Raw genomic sequence first — 24,570 nt, 5'->3', positions numbered from 1 at the left:
ATTAATGAATATTTAATGGTACCATTGAGAAATGCATGAAATAACAGCTATGAAAAGACTGCTAACTCAGCTCACTCAGCCAACCACCCTGCACATGTGTGCAGTCAGAAGAAGCCATCACCATGGGAATTTAGAATCATAGAGTAGTTTGGGTTGGTAAGGACCTCTGAAGGTCATGTACACCAATTCCCTGCAACAATCAAGGACATCTTCAGCTGGATCAGGCTGCTCAGGGCTCTGTCCAACCAAACTTTGGATATTCCCAGGGATGGGGGTCATCTACCACCCCTCTGGGCAACCTGTGCCAGTGTTTCACCACTCTCACTGTAAAAAATTGGTAGAAAATATAGTATTTAAGACTCTGTATGAGAAAACATAACCTTGCCAAAATATTTTGGATATGAGATTTTCAGTCATGTTCTCAACACTCTACTCTTCATTCAGAAGAAACCAAAATGCCAAAGCTCATTGCTGTAATAAGCACAAGCTAAACTCACCAAAAATGCACAGAGCATGTAAAAACTGATAAAATAAATGATGGCGAAATTGCTTCCACATGTGTATTCTTCCCCAGGATTATAATCAGATTCTGGATCACAGCGCTTTCCAGGCAAACATGCCAGCATGATTTCCTGCCAGGCTTCTCCAGTTGCACACCTTCATAACAGCACAAAGATAAATTCAGCGTTATTTGATCAAGATGGATTCAAAATGAATTCATTTGTTACATTCTGTACACATGTATACAAGCAAAAATGTGAAGACTATGAACATTTCAGAGAAGGAACTAATTAAAGAAAAGGGTAGAGCAAGTTTTAGAACTGACAAGCATAATCTGACATTGCAGACACATTTTATAAGATAATGTACTAAGGCTTGCATATAAAAACTGTAACCCCAAACTGTGATTTACAAGTTAAATACTTACTGCACTGGAGTTACACTGTGTACAAAAGCAGTGTTGACTATGAAAATCAGTCATAAAGTGACTTAGATCTCAGTGGGTGATGCCTTTGGTGCCAGGAATGTCCTGCCAGCTTTTCCAGCCAGATGAGTAACAATGCACAGGAGCTGAATTACAGAATCTCAGGCAAGAGACAGCTCCAGGTTGTCACCTTTAGAGGCATCCCTGTCCCATGTCATTCTCTCCTTACTCCAGGACATTTTGAAGCACTCCTGGCAAATGTTTGCCTTCTTCTTAAATTCTCCAGAGATGGAAATCCTATAATCCCCCCCAACCCTGAGGATTTAGCTGCCTTCACCATCAGGAAGCTTCTCCTATGGCTCATCTCATATTTCCCTTCTGCAAGTTCCACCCTCTCCAGCAAATGTAAAGAACAGTTTATTTCTTTATATTTGCAATAATTTTTAATTTCTTCAAGTTATCACACAAGTTGCACTTCTAAAGATACCACCAGTAAGGGCAGAGTCTTTTGCAGCTTTCCCCATGCTCAGGCAGGTTGATTCTGGGCTGTAGGCTTGGGCTGTGCCTGAGCGCTGCCCAAAGGAGGAGTTTCACAGGAGCTGGGAGGAGTTAGCTCTGCATCACCCCCTTAGAACCCTCTGTGCCAAAGGACACTCAGCACACAGCCACCAACAGGAGGTGCTCGTTGAGCTGAACTGATTCTCACTTGCAAACACATTTTGCACATTTTTCATAGATCAGTGAAATGGGATGTACTGAGTGAGAGTTAAGGTTTGCTCACCTGAAGAGAAGCAGCACAGCTTGGGGGAAAGTCTGAAAATTGTTATTTCTGTTTATTTGATTGTTGTCCCTCATGGCCACTTTTCCAAATACCTACAATAAACCAGAATTTTGACTCTCATTCCAGTGACCTGTGCTGTCAGAGGCTGTAGACCTTGCAATCTAAACTTCCTTCAGGATGCATGAAATTTCACAAAAAACTTTCATTATGCTTTAGATTTTTCATTATATATACAAGTGCAGTAAATTTATCACATAAACCAGGGAAAAAAAGCAGCACACCAAGTTCTTCTCCTGTGTCTTTTGGAATTTCCTGATCAAGAAAATCAAGAGCCAAATAAAGATTTTTCCATTACTCTGAAAGCTCAGCCTTACACATAGCACCACTATCAAAGAGATGTTTCAATAAGCAACTTAAGCAACAAGTCTCAGACACGTTGTACTGTTGTTTAGTGCTAAAAAAATCTTTAATTACCTGCATTCCAATGACAGCATAGATGAAGAACAGCATGGCTATCAGAAGGGCAACGTAAGGCAGGGCCTAGAAAGGGACAGGTGTCTTTTAATAATCTCACACCATCATTTCTATTTCAATTTGCAAAAGTAATTTCTTGGTTCAACACAGACTTTTCTAAGGTTTTTCTTCCTATGCAAGTGCTTAAAATGTTATTATCTGTCATTCTTAATACTTTGCTGCATGCAATGTGTACCAGCTTCATTGTCTTTTAAATTACTTCTGCCAGCAATCCAGAGGGAAGGATCATCTTTAGTGTTTTTAATTTTACTTTCATTACTGACTCTGACAACACAAAAATACTTTGCTCTATACAGTTAGAGTTTCATTAACTTCACATTCATCAGTTTCCAGAAGCAATGATTCATGTATCTATTTCACTTATGAAATTGGTTTCATGCAAAATATGTGTTAAATTCTTCTTTTCCAGTCATCTAATAAAAATGTGTGGAAGCATGAAATCTATGTATGTCAAACCTATCACATCTCTTTTAAATATGCCAAATATTTTTCCATAAGTACCATCAAAATCTCACAGTAACAGCTGATATTAAATGACAAAGAATGACCCTCAGACTCCCAGAAGTAATTGGTGAAAATAATTTTGGCATTAGTATGCAAATATATTTAAATATATCATTATTGATAATATTAACTTAAAAATATATTTTTGCATTCTACAGGGTATTGCTTCCTAAAATTTGGTGTATAAATGGCTGCAATTATAAAGCAAATTGAAATAACTTGTGCTAACCTGAAATGACTTGATAAATGTCCAGAGTAATGTTCTGATTCCTTCTCCTCTGCTCAGCAGCTTCACCAACCTCATCACACGGAAGAGACGGAAAAAAGTGATGGAGATGCGAGCGCTGTCCTCAGAGTTCTGAAGAGCATCAGGAGAAGTCAAACCAAATACAAACTCAAACATGCAACACTTCCAGAAAAACAACATAAAATGCAAAGGTGGAAGAGGTAAGATTTGGAAATGTCTCAAGAGCCTGTTCACCTTGATAACCATGGTATGAAAGGAAAAATTACATGCTGAAAACACAGGACCTGTAGAAATGCTTCACACACCACATGCATTTCCAAGTTTTCTGGTTTGTTAATAGGATCATATTGGGTTTGTTTGTAATAGACTCCAATAGAACACTGACAATGGATGCAAACCACTGCATAACACCTTTGCAGTCAGACAGGAATGAAAAATACAGAAAAACTTGGTGGAAAAAAAGACATGGTAAAAAGAATAAACTCAAGTATAGGTAAAACCACTGGGGTCACTTTACTGATCTTACCCCAGACTCATCAGTTGTGACTGTTTCAGTTGGCTTTGGCTTTAAGAAATTAAGAACATTAAATATTAAAATCAAATAAAATATAAAAAAAGTAAAGTTAGCTTAACCATAAGCAAAACTAAGAACATTTTAAATTTCTAAATGAAAATTAACATCTTTCAACTCAATATATGTCCTGAATAAAACATTAATTCCCTTATTAAACCATCCTCTTATCTGTTCATGTTGGCTGACTCATAATAAAAACTGCTGGTATAAAATAAGTTTAAAAGATTCAATGGAAAGTAAATACAAAATAAAAGATCTGCTCCTATGTAGGCCAAAAAAAGTTAGCCATCAATTTTCACAGGTTGCATGAAATCATAGCAGGAAGCTCACCTAAAACTGAAGAACAAAACTCTGGGGCCAAACTAGCCTTTCAAGGTGATTTTCTACTCTGCCCTTTTTGAAGATTAGTGACTCCATCACTGGAATCTAACCAGAGGCAAGTAATTTGTGTTTGATACCACAGCAGGAGCTCCCTGAGAGCAGAGTGAATTCACTGAGGTGACTCAGTGATGAGCTCTGGCTGTTGCAGTGGCCAAAAGGACAAAAAGGGACATCAATTTCTCAGCCCCACGCCCTGGGGGCTGAGCCTGCCCCAGCGGTGCAGGGAGGCAGCTCCTGAATTCCCTCCCTGAGCTGCAGGAACAGGATCAGGCTTGGAGAAAGGGATCAGGATTTGATTGATCCTTTTGGGACAGATCTGGGCAGCCCTCAGCAGCTACAGGGAGCAGAGAGGCTCCAAACTGTGTGTGCTGTGAGGAACATCTCACTTTTCTCCTTTTGTTCTCTCTGTCTGATTTTGAAGAAGCTTTCCTGAGAGCCTAAATGGTCACACACTTCTCAGAGCAGGCAGCAAAGCTTAAAGGACCAAAGTTCTGTGCTTGCTTGTGCAATGACAAACTTGCAGCAGCTTCTTCCAAAATTGGAGTGTCTTTAAAAACATTTATAGCACTAGAAAAAAAGGGATTCTGGATGTTAGATCCCAGTGATGAGTCTTACCCTCTTGCCTAAAATATCCTCCTTTTAAAGAGGCACCTTTCAACAATTCCTGTCACTCAGAGCAGCAATGAACACAGTGCCAGCCCAGAGCTGCTCCAGCACCAGCCACACTCAGTGCCACCCTCCACCTACTCAAATCTCACAGGCTGCTGGTACTCAAGATAACACTTGAGGAGAAGGAAGGGAAAAGAAAGGAGCTGGTTCTTCTGAAAATATGTTATGCAAACTTATTATGGTAAAGAAAAGCAACAAGAGGTAGTAGTTTTAAAAAATCAGATCATTATTAAAATGCTAATTGTGTTCTCTATTACTTTTTTCTTTAATATAAAGGCATCACTTGGGGGAAATAAGGTAAAAATAATGGTTTTCTAAACTATGTGACAGTTATGTATGGATAAATTACTGCCCTGCGAGGATATCAATATATTCTGAAACAAAGAATTTTTTAACTGTATAAAGGATTATTAATAAATTTATGCATTAAATTAACAAAAACCCAGATCTCCTTATTAAGGAGAGTATTTGTCAAACTGGCTGTAACATCTAAACTTTCTAAGAACTTATATCAAATAGATGGAAAATCCACTGCTAAGGGAAGACAACTGCTTCATTAGAAATTCTCTGTATATTTCAACAATTTTAAATAAAATCATCAAAATCTAATCAAGGAAAACTTCATTATCACAAACACCAAAAATGTCAAAATATCACAGATCATGGAAGCAATCTTGCAAAGCTGCCTACCTAAATCAATCCCAAACCTGCACCAGTGCACACAGATCCACACTGCTACTGATTTTAGCACAGAAAAAAAATCCTTTTAATCTGAAGCTTGAAAGAAAAAAGGTTTAATTACACCTTCTGCAGATGAAGCCTGAAATGTCATATTAATCTCTGGTGACTGACTCAGGTTGAGCTTGATACTTTCTTAAATAGTGAGCAAATTACTTAATTTGCTTTGGTATTTTGTATGATCAAAAAGTGAACATAGTATTTGACAGATAGAGATCAGATTAAATTACAGTCATCACAAATTGACACTAAAAAAAATGAAATAAAATTTTGGGGTTGGCATTTGGGAATTTTTCCTACTGTGTTTTATGGGAGGAGGATGGGGCCCCAAATAAGTTAGCATGAGTATTAGGATGGTAATATATAAAGGGATAGATAACACCAGAAAAAGGATACTTTGGTCCTTCATGTTTTCATTTAATCACTTTTCCAAATGCAAAATTAACGAGTTTGCATTATGACTTGGTTATGAACAAAAATATCTCAAAAGGAAAAGTCAGTACAAACAATGCTTTCCACATAAAACTCTCTAAGTAATTACTTAATTCTTACTTTTAAAAATGCAGAGGTCAGATTACCCAAACTATGTGATCAGCTCTACTGGAGCTGCTCTGGAATGATGATCCCTCATTTTATTTTTTGTCAGGAGGTCACTGAAGGGACTTGTGTTTGCACAGTGGTGTATGCCCAGGACTGCCCAATGCACACTCCCCTCACAAATCTCTCTTCCTCAACTTCTTTGGACTAAGAAGTTCCAATTGCCTGGTTCTGATGGCTGATCTGACGCTGCTGGGGTGTGCTAGGATGTCATATGCAAGAAATGACAAATTATGGACACTGGAAAGTGCAGGCCAGTAATGAAAAATAAAAACACTCTGTTCACAAAAAGCAAATTGTACAATAATGCCAAGGTGAAGATAAATCTAGAAACAAAGAACATGAACTCCTGAAACAAGAGGAGTTTCTCCTACTGAAGGTGAAATTGTTCATCACTGGGCAAGCATTTTGGATTTGACATCTTAGGGTGTATCTAATTTTTTATCCTCTTTGGCATTTCCCTCTGATAATACAGCAGCTTAGTTGATTTTACCAATACCAATTTTAATGAAGCTAGTGTAGTGATACACCACAAAAGAAAACATTATTCATACTCATTTATAAAGGAAATGCTCATCTGGGAGACAAAGTTAGTTAATGGTTACGTGTGTCCATCCAGCATGAAGCAATGCTCAGATCTGGGAAACTGAGATAAAGATAAGACAATCTTCAGCAACAATAACAGACAGACTGACAAAAACAGAGTGTCTGCTTCCTATAGATAAGAGAAAACCAGAGTGCCCAAGCACACAGCCTGATTTGCAGCACCAGAGACATCTCGTGCACACACACACCTAACAGGGTGGCACATTTTGATTTTGTACCTGTAGGGAAGTCTAAGAATAGACTTGAGACTGAGGGGGACAGGCTGAGCAGAGGGATGGTATCTGCTGACAATAAGGTAACTAAAATCACCTGTGGTCAGACAATCTACCTCCAGTCTCCTCTTTGCTCTCATTTTCCACCAATCATTCCAATGCTGCTTGGTCCCAAACGCTTTGGGACTGGCTGGTCATTACTGGGATTCTCTTGTCCCCCAAAAAGTGGAACTGTGTGATTCCTAAGATGGCAGGTGTGCTTCTGTCTGCTACAAGTCTGGCAATGGTCATAGCTGGAATAAATGGACAACTTCTGCTTTCCCTGCTTGGACTGACAGACACCCTGCAGCGAGGGGAGTGAGCACAGGCACTCCCCATGGCTCTGCCTGTTCTGTCAGCCATGGACCAGTCACACCCAGAGCCCAGGGCAGCAAAGCACTTCACAGCCAATCCCTAAATACTTCACATAGGCAGTGATATATGATTTTAATTTTTTACTTAATTGAAGTGCAACACAACAGTTTTCTTCCTCAAACAATCCCAATCCTCCAAAAAATATAACCAGTGATCAGCCTAAATTTCTGACTCACTGATGAAAATGTTTGCAACCTGCTACCAATTTTGGTCAAGTACTAATGCTGCTTATGAAAAATTTAGCACATTTCCTAAACAGGAACTCCTTGTTACACAAATGTTTGCAACAAATGTTAAAAATAAACATCCTGACTATAAAGAACTTCAGTGTCAAACTGTGAACAGTGTGAAACAGATTGGATCATGCCTTGGAAGCAAACTCTGTGCTTAAAAAAAAATAAACATGGTGAAAACCAGTGATGTTAGTAAATGGTGCTGGTCAAAAGCTTCTTTTTTACATATTGTGCCAAAGGGTCCAAGAGCATGTCAGAACAAATGACACATGATGATAATGTCCTCATCACCATAATTAAAGAAGGAAGCATCTGAATGACAAACACACATGATGACAATAGCATTTATAGCAAAACATTCAGGTTGCCAAAATATCTCCAGAAATGTGTGCTGTGAGTCCATGTGCATAAACACACACAATTTGTTCAGAGAATAGTTACTGCAATTCAGATGTGAGCAAGACATTTTCATTGTCTTATCAGTGCTCTCTATATTCCCTGTTCAACATGAACCAAATGCCCATAGACATTAAGTAATTAAAATTTTAAGTCAATGTGAGAAACTTCTGAAACTATTTTTTAAGTGTCTCTTCCACTGTAAAATATGTATTTAAGTTCTAAAGTCACAATTAATATTTTGTTATTATACTATAACTAATAAAAAATTATTTCTGGCTCCAAATTAGATATTACAACACCGCAGAGATTTGATATTGCACTAAGACTTGACACTAATGAAAGCAAAGCTGTATGAGAACACAGTTTTCTGAGCTACCCTTAAGCCTAAAAGAGAGATGTTTGCAAAAGTTTACAAAATCTATCAACAGTATCCAAAAATACAAATTATTAGCACCAACACCAACACCCAAGTTCTAACAAATGATAGGGGTGCATAAAGTTGTACTCAAACTAAATTGGACTGCTCTTGTTCAAAGTGGAATCCTGACTCTCTTACAGGAGGCAGACATGGGGCTTTACTCCACTCCTCCACACAAGCACAAGATCAAGATTTGGGGCAGATGGGTTTTCCTGAGGGGCTCAGGAGGAAGACATAAATGCTGTTCCTTTAAGCCCTATTTCAGCAGAAAACCTGAAGGGATTTTTATGTCAAGAATAAAATCAGTCCTATAAAGATGTCATTAATAATTTACATAAAAGATGAGGAAAGGGAACTCTCCATTATTTTCTCAACATTTTGGCAGCACATGAATGGTAAAAGAAACTTAAATAAAAAATGTGAATTAAAACCTTCACAACCACTACTGCAACAATGTGATCATGCTTCTGAGTCATTCAGTGTTGGTCATCCAAATGGCTTCTGAGCTGACAATAAGATCATTTCTATACAGTCAGGCCAGATTGAAACTTGTATGTTATTTCCTTTTAACAACTTATTTATTCAGATTTTACTTCCAATTTATTTCTCTCTCATTCTCATAAGTTATTTACCCACTCTCCCAGACTGCACTGACCACACTTTGTGTCTGCCAATCATTACTCTGCATTTTTAATTGAAAAAGAACCATTTCCATGACCACACAAGATCTTGCATGACATGTGAAAGTTTCTGAAAACAAAAGGCCACAGAGCCCAGAAGTAATTTTATAGGTTTTAGTAGTGATTTTAATTTTTTATTGCTACCACATGTATATTTACTTATATATACTTGCCTCTAAAAATTTCTAAAAATAAAATGAACATGAAAACCAATTAGGTTCATAAAAGAAGGAGGTTGAAGAAAGGGATATTAAATGAAAGAGTAAATTAAAAAGATAATAATAGATAACATTTTATTTCCAAAATATATGCTGCTCTGAGGTGGTTCATTTCTTGAATTGGTCACTGATCCAGCCCTTGGGAATGCTCAGCAATCCTGTAAATTGCTTAATACATTAACAACTGAATTCCACAGGCACCAAAAATATTCAAACTATAGTAATTCCCTGGATTATGTGAGAACAGGAGGTTTCTGGATCAGAAGAATCAGCCTCATGGAAGCATATATGTTCTTGTAAAAGGTTAAAAAATTAACAAAATAAAAGAGATGACATTTATTTTCCAGTATTTAATAGGAAATATTTGAATAATAACAGGAATTATTAATATGATATTTCAAATATTAATAGGTGGTATTTGATATTTGGAATATTTGAAATCAAGGCAGTTTGTACCTAGACAGTCCAATCCATTCTCCTGTAAAAACTGGGTCAGATGCATACTTGTGGGCTAGAAGAGCTCACTGGCCTTTGCACAGGACCTGAGCATCCCCAGCGCACTGTCAGGATGAGGCTGAGCTGTTTCCACAGCACAGGGCAATCCCATCTATGATCCCACAGCAATGTTTAGTTCACACTGAGGACATGAAATATTCACACTCATGTCTCCCTTGCACTGCTCAATCTAGATGGTCCTGCCCCTACAGTTAGAGCTGTGACAAGATCTGATTTTCTGCCAGTGCTGGTGATTTACCCTGCTCCAAATCAGCCCTCAAACAAGGCTGAGCTTCCTTAGCTCAAGAAGTTTCTATAGTGGGAATTTTCACAGGTGCTGTTTCAACCATGCTTGAAATCCCATCGGAAACAAAGTCTCATTCACATCTCAACAGAGATGTAGCTTTCCCAGGATCACTGCCAGCCTTAGATAACAAATACAGGTGGAATGGCACAATTCAGATTGCTGAAAAAATACTGAGGAAAAGATTCTGAAATATTGGATTTGGATGACAGAAATTTACACTCAACTACTCAAGTAGGAATAGTTCAGTAGAATCAAAACAATGAAAGTAAAAATCTAAGAAATTTCCCTGGACACTCTGCAACATTAAATGTTTCATGTTGAAAATCGGAAATCAAGGCCACAAATATATAGAAACCATAATAGATTCTCGACTTGCACAAACAAAGCACAGAAAAGTGGCAAGACCAGAAACAGACAATGCTTAGTACACAGAGAGTCTGCTGTGCAAAAGTAAAAGAAATCAAAGATGAGCATATTTTCTCTCATGAGAATAACATGAAAACTAAGAAATGGCAGTGCTGGTTGCTGACTGTGTTGTGTACTTATCTTGGACATCATTACTTGGTCTCCAGAATATTTCCAAGACAGCTGTGGGAATTGCTAAATCCCAGCGTTCTCCCCAGCTGACAGCTCAGTCAGAGTTACAAGGAGTAACACTGCTGAATACAAACACATCTGCTTTGGTCATGGAAGCACCTCTGAGCTATCCCTCAACCTCCTCACAGTCAAATACCTTCTGCAGTTATGAGGGACAGCTATTCTAAATGGTTGGTGCTTTTACTCTCCTCAAATACTGTGCTCACCTACACCAGTACTACTGGGAATGGAAACACTTGGGTAAATTGCAAACACTTGAGCTGTAAGTCTAAACGCAAAACTTTTCTGGGGAAATAAAACAAACCCTAAAGTAAACAAAACAGAGGGAAAAAAACCAATCAAAATAAATCAGAGGCAGCTTTTACAAATGAACTCCATGAAGAATAATTATACTTCAAGAAAAGTCTCAAAGGGACACTGCAGTTCTGGGCTGACTGACCCTCCCTGTCAGCTCAAGTTCCTTCAGTTCACAGGAAGATCCATCCCCACGGAACTGAGAAAAATCAGTCTGAAATCTAAAGGTCAGGATAAAGTTCTTCTGCTCCCATGTTATCTCATCACTCCTCCATTTTCTTTCCAAAATGTCAGTCAGTCATGAGTTTCTCACAGTTTAACACAAGACCAGGAAGCAACTTCAAGGTGAATCTGTTGCCCAAACACCTATTATGTGCAATGGCCATCAGACAAAATTCTGGTAAATTATGGAGTTTTCCAAGTACTTTAAGAGTAATTCAAACTTCCAAGCACTTGCTGCAGGATATAAAAACAAAAGGACTGGGGAAAATTAAACATTCTATTTTCCACAGCATGGAAAGCCTGACTTTCTATGTGGCCTTCTTCTGCAACCTCATGAGATATGAACGGCCTCCGAACCCAAAACTCTCACAGAAAAATAAATCATCATTTGTTAAACCAAGCCACTGAAAACTTACAGAATCTTGAATTATTTTGGTCACATTAGTTATTACAAAAAGCAATGGGCTTCAAGTAAGATAGAAACATAAGCTTAAATCCCTTTTTCTAAATATTTTCTGTGCATATATAGAAAAACAATTTTTATTGTCTCACTGTGCTGTGTGCAACTATACAAGTATATCAATAAATAACAGCAGCTTATACAAACGTCTTTATCAGTATTTTGGTCTTTGATTCCAGGCTTAAACATACTTTTATAAAAAAGGACCTTTTTGGGATTAAGTTTACATTTTCTGTATTTCTTGATGACAGCAATTACTTTTTAGTGCATGAACAGTTGCTACTTACATTAACTTCTGTTATAGCAATATCAACGACGCTACCAACAACAATTAAGGCATCAAAAGTGTTCCATGCATCAGTGAAATAGTGCTGTTAGGACAAGCATTCAGCAGAAAGAGAGCAAGAGAAAAACACAAACAGAAAAAGAGAAGAAAAGGACAGTGTTATAACACAGAAACACTCTAGGCTTCTCTGATGTACCACTATACAATCTAAACTTTCCCTTTCATAGCTAAAAAAGATTGGTAGAAAAAAAAGGCTATTTATTTCCCATATCAACATAATTGACCTATGACTGGTCTGTACTCAAAACTTTAGAAACATCAGATCAAAATCTGTGACTTGTCCAGATGATGGAAATAGTGGGGAGACAGAGAAAGAGAAGTAGGGACTGGGGAAAGTAAGCTGGGATATACTCACATCAGCTTCACTGAGAACGACGTCTACTATGCTGCCAATAACGATGAGGGAGTCAAACGTATTCCAGGCATCACTAAAATAGCCCTGAACAGAGCAGGCAGGGTGCAAACGTTTGTGATTACACATGAAATGTCAAATATTTGCATACTTCTGTTTAGTTTTGCATAAACAGAAATTAGTTAAACAAAACCTGTGGTCTAATGAGAAAACAAAACAAAAACCAAACAATATTGCCTACTGAAGGAAAAGCAACATATATGTGCATGTGTGTGTATATATATAATTATATATATACATGTACAGACACACACACAGACACACACACACTCTACACATGCAGAACACACCATCAGATAAGCACGATGCTGGCAAGCAAGCCATCATCCAAAATTGGCTTTGGGCTTCTAGCAAGGCTGAAATATTCTAACATAAATACCCTAATGAGGACAACAAGGCCCCTTTTATTATATTTCTGCAAGACCAAGCCAATTGAAACCTCCTTATCATCAAGGATTTTGTGATAGTTTTATCTAAGTGGCTGGTAAAAATATTCAAAGGGTCATGTCTCATCACTGGCTAAACATGCACAGTAATTAATGTGAAACTGTGCACGAAGATTAGAGAAGTGACTTAATCTTCTATTCATAAACTAGGTCTAATATAGGAACTCATCCCACATTTGCAGTCAGAGGGTGATTCTGTAGCCAGTGAAGCCAGTGAACCACAGCAACCTGAACAATTTCTTAGTGCTTTTGGTTGGTGCAGCCAGTCCAGTGTCTGAAAACTCATTTTAATCAACTGCTTCACCACTCTTCTGATGTTTTATGCCTTTGAATATATTTCCCACATGTGTGTTCCTGGGACATGGCTGCAAAGGGTTATAAAGGTCTATTATGCAATTAGCTGACTATGGGCATAAAACAGCATATTTGAGCAGAGGTTCTTCAGAAGAATCCTCCAGGCAGGTTCCAGTGTGGAACAAATCAAGATGTATCACAATTGTTAAGATATCTATGGAGACCAGAGGTTTCTGTAGCATGTGGCTTCTTCCTACTTATTATAGAAATCCAGAACTGCAAAAATTACTGAACTTGCCCTATACCTCATTCAAATGTATTAAAGTATCAGTCTACCATGACTAAGGAATGTGCATTAAATGAGAAAAGTTGGAATGTACATTTTGTACATGTACATTTCTTGGTAATTAATTTTAAAATACTAACTTTTCAGCCACTATTGAAGCTCTAAAATAATACATTTAGCAAGAAGTTTAAAATTACAAACGTGCTATTCTAACCTTATAGCTAGTTACACTTTTTATTACACTGTTTGCTCTAAGATAATGTTTTAGCTGAGTAGTTTAAGTTATTACATGAGTTGTTAGCAGAGAAAAGAAAAATCGGTTCCAAAATCGATTTTAGAATTGGACTGATATTTTTCTCAAGGTTTTAAACTGTTAGAATTTCTAGTAATTTCACAGTTTAAAGTAATGCACCTGAGTACATTAATATTTGAAAAAAGGCTTGTTTTGATTGGAAATTTCCTCTTGGAGACTATGAGAGAGCTGCTACAGTAGACAACAGCTCCACATTTTTGGAGAGGAAGCAGGGTCAGGAAAGGCTCATTATGTTTCTAATGCTTTCCATCATTCCTTTGTCTAAGGAAGGGGCTGAAAGAGGAAAATTGATCAGAGTATTATCTCTACAACTCTTTGCACTTCTCTGGTTCTTTGGGATCAACCACCAATACCAGTTTTGGGGCAAAAAGCCAGTGCTCTTGGATTTGGCCTCCTGAGGAAATGCCTTCACTCCTAAGAGCTCTTGCACAATTCCCTGCTGCTCCCTCCTTACCCTTCCTGCTCATGGGAACAAGCAATTCCCAAAGCTTTACTGAGAATCACACTGAATCACCCAACAATATTGAATTTTATAATCCTAATGAGATTAGCAGCTGCCAACCAATTAAAGGGAGCTGCTCTCATCATGTTCTTCCTGATCATTTGCACTCTTTATTTCTAAGCATCTTCCTTGATTTTAGAATAGCAATATTTCTATCTATATATACAAAAAATAAGAGACTATTGGCAAACAGCAAACACATAATCAGCACAATCCTGAGCTGTGCTATCCATCTTCCTCTACAATGGGAACCAAAACAGGTCCTCCAAATAAAGGATAATTTCAGCTACAGAAAAAGTTACTTTACTAGACATGCTACAAGATAAAGCACTGAAATAAAAAAATCACATTGTGATTCAATACAGCTAAAACACTTTACACACTTATTTATTTATTTTATGAAACCTTTTCCATCAGTATAGACAAATATTGTTCAAACTAATATGTAAAGCAAAAGCATACAAATAAACAAAAAACTAAGAGAAAATAAAGATGGTTTTGGAAAAGGGAGGAATGGACAAGTCACAGCAAATAAACATCATGCAAATAAGTTGTTTTCACCACTGCAAGGACCCAAGATCAATTCACTTACTAGCCATCTTTCCTTTTTTCTTACAAAAATCTGATGTAAAACGACATGGAAAATCATTACAAGTTTAAGCAACAACTGGCTACCAGGAGGCTGTACATACGGTCTGTGTGGATGGATAAATTTTGATTCCAAAGCTGTATTTTGTTTTGAATGGCACTGAACCATGCTGAGTAACAGATTTTAGAAAATGTGAGGAAAAGACCTGTTCTTTTAGCTTATATTATGAAAAATTTGCTCATTGAGAAATGCCGAAGGACAAAATCACAAATCCTGGGGAATAGGTAGGCATAAAGAATTAGCAACAAAATATCTTTCCAGACATCTACCACATAAATATTTTAGTTCTTTTAGTACTCTCTTGGAAAATTTTGGGGCCTCATTCTGCAAAGCCTTGTGATCCAATCTCCCAGTCAAGTGTGCCAGACACTCAGCATCACCTTTACTATGGAGCACTTCTCCAGGTTTTATGTATTCCAGAGCTGCAAGGCAGCCTGCAGTGCCTTGGTTTTACACAACACAATATCATAGGAAGAGCATCAATAATTTATAGTAGCCTTAAGTTTATATGACCAGCAAAATCAAAAGATCACCGTTTTCACAGGACTTTTGTCTGCATATTAAGGGGACACTGTCAAGCAGATGAGAAAAAAATTAACAGGTTTTTATCTATTCTTATTTTTACAGAGTTAGAGTTTTTATTTGATGCTTTGAACATCTCTGAAATAACTTTTTAAAGGCAAAAAATTAACAAATAAAACTTTATTCTGTCAGACTAGCCTAAGAGACCCACCCACCAGTGACATAGACATAGAAGAAATTTATCAGTCTTTCCTCATGGACCCTAAAGCAAAGCATTAAGTTTGGTTTCAGATTGTTCCTACTATTATTAAACTTTAATATGAGTTAAAGCCATTAATTGTTGTTTAAAACATGCATCTATTTTGAAATTTAGATTAAAGACATTAAAATTCTGCTTAAGGCTGCTATCTGATTTTTGATTATTAATGAACTATGTAATGTGTTGCCAATAGGTTTTGTTGCAGAGTATCTGATAATTTACACTCTCCAAAGAATAACAGGAACAACCTTAAATATACTTTATTCCTTCCTGCTCATTAGTCTCTTCCAAAAGTCTGATTATCATCATGCTCTTTAAACCTTGTCCTGCTAATTAAAAAGTTTAAGGTGTTCTGCACCTATGGGGGACCAAAATTCAGGAAAGGAGACCTTTCCACTGGCAGTGTCTGCCTTTCACACTCTCAGGGTTCAGATCCAGGGATGTCTCACAGTGAAAGCATCCAGTCAGATAGAAAGCATGTTGCAACAGAATTAAAGCTCAAATTGTACAGAGTCTTAGAGACCAGTTTTAACACATTGCATTTGCTAACAAGTAGGAAGCCCACAGTACAAATGGAGCACTGTGATTTGTACACTCATGATCAGACCACTGTGTTTGGCATTAGCTGCTATTTCTGACTACAGTCACAAGTGCATGGAGAACCATACAAGGATTCACAATCTTCTTTCAAAAAGCAGATGATAAAATGCAGCAAAGTCCTCTGTGCAAAACAAGGATATAGAACAGGAAATACAGATCAGGAAACACAACCAGCATACTCATGACACTGTGGTCCACACAGCTGAGCTATCTCCTCTGGGGCCTCATATTGTGCTATTTTTAATGTGAAACCCTTAGCATTTAAATAAGATAGCTGACACAAAAATACAAATAAATTCATTAGAAAAGTACAATGGACTGGACAGTGCAGAGCGAGACCACGGGAGAGCGGGTAAACGTTCACCCCGAACTCCACAGTTCACATCTCAACACCAGATCTCAAGAGATGGATCACTCCCTCACTTCTGCAGGCAAATAAAGCTGGCTTTAAACCAAGTAGCTCAGGCTGTAGAGCCAATCTCAGTACTAAATACAAGCTGAATAAATAGTTTGAAAGTCTGGAAAGCTGTAGTCCAGCTGCTGCAGCCTGAGCTGTGGGCAGCCGTGCCGGGAGCACAGAACTGTCCAGCTCAGAGCACGGATGGGGCTGCACAGAGCCAGGGCTGCTGCACACCAGCAAAGGGCACAGCTCTGCCAGCCCCTGGGCACATATCCTGGCTGCTTGAAAAGAAGGGCAATGGGAAAGGAAAAGTACCAGCCTTGGATGGTGAGAGCAGTAAACCTCAAATAGCTCATCTGTCTTTCTTCAAATTCCAAGTGTAGCAAGTGAGCACGTTTTACTCATTTACCTCACCCAGAATAAACATTAATTTCATTGTACTAAAAACAAATTTAGTCTGTTTGTTCATCATTAACTTCTGCACTTCATTAATGCAGTATGAGAACTGAACAAAAAGGCAGCATTAGCTGCCACAGGATAGTTTTATCTTTTTTTCCATTTATAGTTACCAGTTTCTCTTGCAAATCTACTTCTGAAAATGTGCCTGCATCATTCATATTGACAGTGTCCCTTTAAAACAAGGAATCAACCACTCAGTTGCCTTCTACCAAATATTATGTATATATAACTGAAAACATAAAAATCTTAAAAGCCTATTGCATATATAAATTATTTATGTGTATGTAATACTTGGCTGTATTTTATAAAATAAAGAAATTATTTTGCATTTTAGAATGGGAAATTATACTGGATACAGGTCTTTACTGGAGATTAAATTAGTGTCAAGTAATGAGTGTAGTATCCAGAACAGGAGATGTGGTAATGTTTCTAACAGGAAACGATTTATCTGATTTAGAAAGAGACATTTTTATTACCTGAAAATATTCCAGATCTCATCAACCACTTTGTTAGATTTTTCTGATATCTGCATTTCGTTCCCTGGAGTTACATTTCTATTATAATTTCTCTAATAGATAAAGGTGGGAAATGTTGATTCTTTTTGTTATTTGAATAATATACAACAAGTGTGAAACTCATACTTAACTCCTGTGGTGATGACCTAATTAAAGCATATCTTAAACTTACCTTGGGTTTGAATGCAATCAGTTTCAAAACCATTTCAACAGTGAACACTCCTGTGAAAACCATATTCATGATGTCCATGGCATCATTAAATAGCTTAGACTGTCCATAGTGCTGTGAATGAAAAATAAAACACTTACAAAAGCAAAGGCTTTAAAATGTGAACTGAAAGCAAGACAGCCTAAGACAAAGTTGACAAAAAAGCAGCATAGGAAAACATTTTCTGGTAAAATTTGTGAAGCACATCTATATACGTGGAAGATTAGCAGAGTCCCTGGTCAAGCATGGAACTGTTTCAATTTATTCTGTTTAGGCACAGAGCAGAACAAAACTCATTCCTTAACATCCTAAGGGAATCTCCAGAGAGAAAATTGTTCCCTCAAAATAGGAGTGTTAGATAACAACATTTCCCCAAACTTTATATGCAAGGTTTTAAAATTTCACAGGCTTGTGTCACACCTGCTTAGAGAGTCTGAAGTATGGTAGTCACAAAATAACACAGTGTGTAGGAGGTATATTTTTAAGAGGACAGGGTATGCAACTATACTGAAAAAAAGCAGAATGATTTTGTAAACTGAATTCAAGCCATGCTTTTTCTTACCAAAATCTGAAATACTAGGGAAAGAAAGAGACAACTAGAACATGTCACAGAAAACTACTGTGATCAGAAGTGCTTCCTTGAAAATTCTACTTCATAAAAAAATACAGGTTGCCATCATTTAAAGGCATTATCCCACCCATACCCTTCCCCTCAAGTTATGCCAACAGCTTCAAGAGAGTTTCTGCTTTTCCTACCTGCATAGCCAAGCAAAGGGTGTTCAGCATGATGAGGACAAACATGATGTATTCAAATCCAGTAGAATTCACCACATACCAGAACTTGTACTGGTAAGGATTTTTTGGAATATATCTGCGGAGAGGACGAGCCTTCAGGGCGTACTCTACACACTGCCTCTGAAAAGCAAATACAGCAAAAACTGTCAGACTACAACCTAGCAGGTCATCAACTGGGAACACAATCATTAAGTGAAAATTGTTAAATATAACTCTCAAAACCAGACTGTCTGCTTGATTTAGGTCCTTTTATTATTAAACAGAAGGAGCTCACCAATCCTTACTTGATTATTTACAACTGTATCTAACCATATCCTCTACTCAGCCACATGCAAAACTCAAATAATGCTCATGGAAATTCTAGAGGGTTTTGCCTTTATACACTAATGTATTATATTATGTATGGGTATAGTACATAGCAAGACTATTAAGTCATCTCTAAACCATGTTTTGTCTTTACTCCCTTGTCAACCACCAATGGACCTGCCTAGCATAAAACCCTAGAATCAGCAAAATAAATACTGAGGAGGAGTTAATTCTAATAGCTCAGTTAAATTGCCCAGCAAAATCACATATGTAGGAACATCATGGATTCATCTCATAATCTATTAGTGCCCAAAATCTTCAGGGCTGGGCCTCCTACTTGTCTCTGAAGGACTTCTTACAGGGCCTGACTAATGGGGCACATGGTGCAGAAAGAATCCTGGCTGCAGTCTCATGCTTGGCTTTCTTTAAATGAAGTCAGCCAAAAATACCCAAAAAATTGTGACTTATGAGTTTCTCAGTCAAAGGATTAAACAGTAAGTGGGGATAGATTTTTGTAATTTTAATCTGAATATCCCCAGTGAATTTCTAAATAAATGGGGGTGAGAAGTGGAACATTTTGAAAACTTGAACTTTGGACACTTTCAGACTATTTGGAACACAAAACTATTTTCCAGTTCTTAGTGTACAACTATCTCTGCCTCGGGGTAACCTGGCTGTATTCTTATTAATGTGACACCAAAAGGCAAGGTGCTAGGAAGCCAATAAGCTTAGTGGACACCTTTCACAACAAAAACACTGATGGGCTGGGCTCACAGAAAGGTACAACAACCTGAATACTCAGTTAAATAAATACCCAGATAGTAAAAAAAATTAATAAATACGAAGCTATGTGTTTGGTGCCCTCTTCTGCCCCAAAGCAGAAAGGATGCTCCTCATGCATAAACAAAAAAAGCTACTTTCAAAACTTAAGAATTCATTATTTATTTTAACCTGATTTTTGTCCAGCTCACAGTTCTTGTACTCTTGTTCTCCCTGTTCTTGGAATGTAACAATCACAAAACCAACAAATATGTTCATCATAAAGAAAGCAATAATGATGATATAGATGATGAAAAAGATGGAGATCTCCACTCTGTAGTTGTATACAGGTCCTACATTCTCGCCATTTGAATCAATGGCTTTGTATAGCAGCCTGAAAAACAAACAAAATTTTATCTTTATTACCATTAAAATAAAAATAGTAAAGGATGCAGACTCAGAGGACAGGTTTCAGAAATGGTCTGATGTTCACTGATGTCTTCTTCTATTTACTGATAGTGCTTTCAAGAATACAGAAACCAGAAGAATCACAGCACACTTTCTTATGTTCTTTTTTTTCCTCAAAGAATTAAGTTAATGACCCAACTTTTGTATTTTTCATTTATTTCCCCAAGTAAAATTTTCTCATTTAGGGAAATAGTGAGTGGCAGTTAGCTCTTTCTAGATTTCTCTATGAGTGTACTGCTGTCTGATTTTTTAGTAAAATGTTTACTGGAAGGCCTAAAACTTTCAAATTAGCTTTATTTAAGGGCCATTGATGGATAGGCATCTAGAATTGTTACTTCCATTAGAGCTGAGGAGAAGTTCCTTATAGCAAATGTAGCAAGACTGGGAATCAAACAATACCAAAAATTCACCTTTTCTTATTTTTCCTGAAATATGGGATAAGTGCCCAGATTCAGGATAATAGGTTTCTTTATTTCCTCCCTTTTTACACCACCACTTAAAACTGCTTTATTGCCCAAAAATGTCTGGTAAATGATAGTGAATTGTTCTGGAAAATGCAACTCTGGTAACAACACTGTGCAAACACAGAGAACCCACTCACGCTGGCCAGCCTTCAAAGGTGGAGACTGTGAACAGGGCCATCATAGCAGACAGGACATTGTCAAAGTTGAAATCACTGTTTTGCCAGACCCTCTCTTTGACCATGGGACTATCAACATCTCCATCCTTATAAACGATGTAAATCCCTCTGTGGGAAAGAAACTGGCATTAGTGAAATGCTGAGCTGACCTCAGGGTAACTCAATGCACCATTCAAAGCTGTTTCTTACATTGCCTCCTCATGTTTGCTTTATTTCCTTGCTAACCTGTGTTTTCTTGTGGGATTAAGATGACAATTCCAATTTACACAACCCTAAAGAGCCTGACCCAAGCACAATGCCTGCCCATGCACAGTTTAAGTTATTCAGAACAAAATGTGGCACATTCTTAGAGCAAAGATCTCCTCACCGGCATTCCTCGGGGTTCTGTTTGGCCTCATCAGTGCACTTGTAGAATTTTCCCTACACATAAAAAAAAAAGCAATGACAAAATGCAGAATATGCAAAATAAACGCTTTTATACTATGATTGGTTCAGGATGGGACCAGCCCAGTCCCAGCAGCAAACCACCAAGAATTCAATTCAGCTTTTCTGTTCTTTATGGACTGTAAATTCTGAGTGTCTTACCTTAAACAGCTGCACCCCAATACAAGCAAACATGAATTGCAGCAGAGTTGTAACAATCATGATATTACCAATAGTTCTAATAGCCACAAAGACACATTGAACAACGTGCTGGAAACAAAGAAAAAAATATGCTTCAATGCAATTTGTCACAGACCATATATCATAAAAGTAATTTCTGCATTCTTTTTAAAAATTACTATTTTTCTGGTGCCAGCATAATACCTAACACTGTAATTTGACAGGTTTTCTAAACCTGTCTGTAAGTTTGTTGACACAGACCCATCAGCACCACTGACTAGACCTCACATAGGCACCATGGATGAAGAACTGAAATGCACTGACAGGCAGTGTGTGTGGCAGCTCCTCCACACACAAACTGCTGTAACTGTGGGCAGAGCCTGGGCTGGCTAACACCAGACATGTTTAACAATCAGTGACTGATTTCTGCCCTTGCTCTGTGAACTTCTGCAGAAAATTTCTCTTGAGCAAGAATTTTTAACCTGAGGCAGGACTGGAGGATCAGGCCACCAAAATATAAATTAAAAAATAAAAATAAACACCTTAAGTCCTTTTGCTCTGTTTATTGCCCTTAGAGGCCTCAAGACTCTTAAAACTCTCAGAATCTTCACGACTGAGATAGCACTTGACCTAGAAGAAAAAAAAATATACCGTTACTGTTAAGGTAACTGGTTTATCACAGAATAACAATATCCTTGCAAATCCCTGAAATGTGAAATTTGAAAAAAATCCCTCCAACTAGAACTCTCAAGATATATTTACAAGGCTTTTCTTTATTCTTTTTATTGATTCTTTATTATTAGAAATAGTATTGATCTCATAAACACCATAAGAATAATTTTGATTTCTGGAGCAAATTTGGAATTAACAGCTTAGAAGCTCATCTAAGACCATAATGCAGCAAAATAGTCCCCACAGTATTTTCCAGTGTTGACAAGCTCTTTTGAAGACACTGAGTAAATCCTGTAAATCAATGAATCCTTCCATTTCCAACTAACCTCAGATGAAAAGATCTCAAATTACTTTGATTCTCTCTGTTTAAGTAGCTAGGACTGCATTTTGAGGAAATAAGAGTGCAGAGTGTTCTAAAGAACACCCTGTGAAACTGAAAGTTTGTGCAGTAGGAGGTCTGGTACCAGCAGGGCTCAGAGTGGGGAGCAGCTGCCTGACACCCTGCCCTGCTCTCCTTGAGTCACTAAGGCTTTCACAGATTATTATTAATATGGAAAAAACACCCAATGAATCAAGAAGTACATTTAGATTCTTTTACTCTGTTTGGTCTGACCAAACAAAATAAAAAACCTCTCTCCACTACCACTTACAAACTGATTAAAGCACAACTTCTCCCCCCTCAAACACTGTCTAGTTCCATATCCCTACAGGTCAACACTGAAAGACCAAGCTCATAAAATCAGATTGCAGGTGTGAGAATGGCTCAAAGGAAGGGATTTAAACCTCCTGCAGCTCCAGGAAATCCCTGCTGTACCAATACCAGTGTCGTGGGGCTCCTCCTTGCTCTCCTGGTAATTGTGGGAAGTAGTAATTTGTTTCCAACCCATATCAGTGATGAATTACAACACCCTCCATGGAAAGCACTCCCTCTTGCCAGCCCATCCCTGAGCACTGGCACTGCACACCCACACACCGTGGGGGAACAAAAGGAGCTGGAACACTGATTTCAGTATGAAACCCCCGAGCAAAAATAAACCATTCACAGGGTAAGTGTAGTACTTACTGAATCCCAAATGATACCAGAGAAACGCCCACAACCAGCAAATCCAGCAAATTAAAATAATTCCTGCAGAAGGACCCTTTATGAAGGAATGCTCCAAAAGCTGTCATCTAAAAATAGAATTGTTACACACTTAGTCTATATTTCAATTTATTCAAATTCGCATTTAGGCTGTTTACAAGACACTTGCCTGGAGTGTGAATGCATACAATACTATCTCACTTTCTAAAATCCTTTGAGATATAAAACAATCCCTCTACATACATTAAATCTTTTAAATCAGAAAAATTCTTCTCAAGCAACATCAATAAATATGCTAATTGTTTCTGATATCAACAAATGTTTTATTTTGTGTAAGAACAGATGAGGCTGAGATCATTACCCTGAATTAATTTGGCCTTTGTTAGAAAAAATTGCTACAAAAAACCATTTGAGATTTCCATGTTTACTAAACTGTAGGGTCCAAATTCTGACTCCTAATTATTCACACTATCTTAAGAACTGAAAAGGAGCTGAAAACATACTGCAAACACCCGAGTGCCAAAGCCAGTCCAGAAGCAGGACAAGGCTGTCCTTAGACAGCACTACAAGGCTATTTAGCTTTGGCTTATGGCAGACATGAGTGGCTATCTTGAAATAACCTGATAACCAATAGAGGTTTTGAATTCTGTCTAATCAGAGGTCCCTAAATTTTGCTGTTCTGTGGGGAATATCAAACGTTGCTCTGCCTTTTGGACTTTCTCTAATTTTTTTGTTTTCTGTCCCTATATTTAAATGAAAAAAGTTTACAAAGTGGATCTTGTATGCATCATTTGCAGGTTTGATTAGGAGCCAGTGATAGAGGCTCTATTAATTATGGCTCCAGCCAGAACCTGGGCAGATGGTTTTGGGTATCACAAAGCTGAATTTGACTCCTAAATCCATCAATTCAACTTCCTACCGTAACTGCAAGTACCAGTTAAAAAATGCACAGAGGAATCCAAATAACCATTAGATGCACAGACTCACCAGCTGAAGAGAATATTGCATAAGTCTTTCCATAGTTATGGATTAAGTCTGAAACACTGAAACTAAAAACTCATAACAAAAACAAGGATACCTCTGAAAAACACCTTGTAGCCAGTTCAGTCACAAGAATTCTAATTTCTTCAGCCTCAAGGTCCTCTTACAGAGCCTGAACACTGAGCTATTCCTCGTTTTCCACAGGTAAGAAAATTTGATTCCATCTAGGGAACATCCCATACTGATCGTGCATTTTAATCCCTTCACTCTCTATTCTGTTCCTGGAGGAGTAGGGAAGTGATTTTATTTCACTTCCCCTCACAGCAGATTGCTGCAGCTTTCAAGAGAGTTCCCAGTGTAGAGCAGAGCTACAGGCCATGGGCATCCCAGTGCACTGCATCCCTGTTCAGTGTGAGACTTTTCCAGGCCTCCTGCATGGCAAAGCACCACCACCAGTAAAGGCTGGACCTCTGCAAAGGAAAGATGGGGGGTTTTGGATGCAAAAATTAATCTCCTTATTCTGTTGTTAAGCCCTCTTTTTGGTGATCA

The 24,570-nt window shown here is 37.8% G+C and overlaps 1 protein-coding gene across 1 annotated transcript in view; it reads right to left on the bottom strand.

Annotated features, from left to right (window-relative positions):
- Window positions 1-24,570, bottom strand: part of CACNA1D (calcium voltage-gated channel subunit alpha1 D) — a 168,669-nt gene that overhangs the window by 30,180 nt on the left and 113,919 nt on the right. Inside the window, 15 exon segments of the mRNA XM_036391279.2 lie at window positions 498-657; window positions 1,707-1,798; window positions 2,181-2,246; window positions 2,974-3,102; window positions 3,518-3,556; window positions 11,793-11,876; window positions 12,207-12,290; window positions 17,681-17,791; window positions 18,473-18,631; window positions 19,769-19,970; window positions 20,646-20,792; window positions 21,052-21,104; window positions 21,270-21,377; window positions 21,830-21,917; window positions 23,023-23,129. Of these exon segments, the coding sequence (XP_036247172.1) occupies window positions 498-657; window positions 1,707-1,798; window positions 2,181-2,246; window positions 2,974-3,102; window positions 3,518-3,556; window positions 11,793-11,876; window positions 12,207-12,290; window positions 17,681-17,791; window positions 18,473-18,631; window positions 19,769-19,970; window positions 20,646-20,792; window positions 21,052-21,104; window positions 21,270-21,377; window positions 21,830-21,917; window positions 23,023-23,129 (1,629 nt within the window).

Source organism: Molothrus ater, chromosome 11, assembly GCF_012460135.2.
Source record: "Molothrus ater isolate BHLD 08-10-18 breed brown headed cowbird chromosome 11, BPBGC_Mater_1.1, whole genome shotgun sequence".
Classification (NCBI taxonomy): domain Eukaryota; kingdom Metazoa; phylum Chordata; class Aves; order Passeriformes; family Icteridae; genus Molothrus; species Molothrus ater.
The sequence above is the reverse complement of the archived record's forward strand: the minus strand, read 5'-3'. Positions and strand labels throughout refer to the sequence as shown.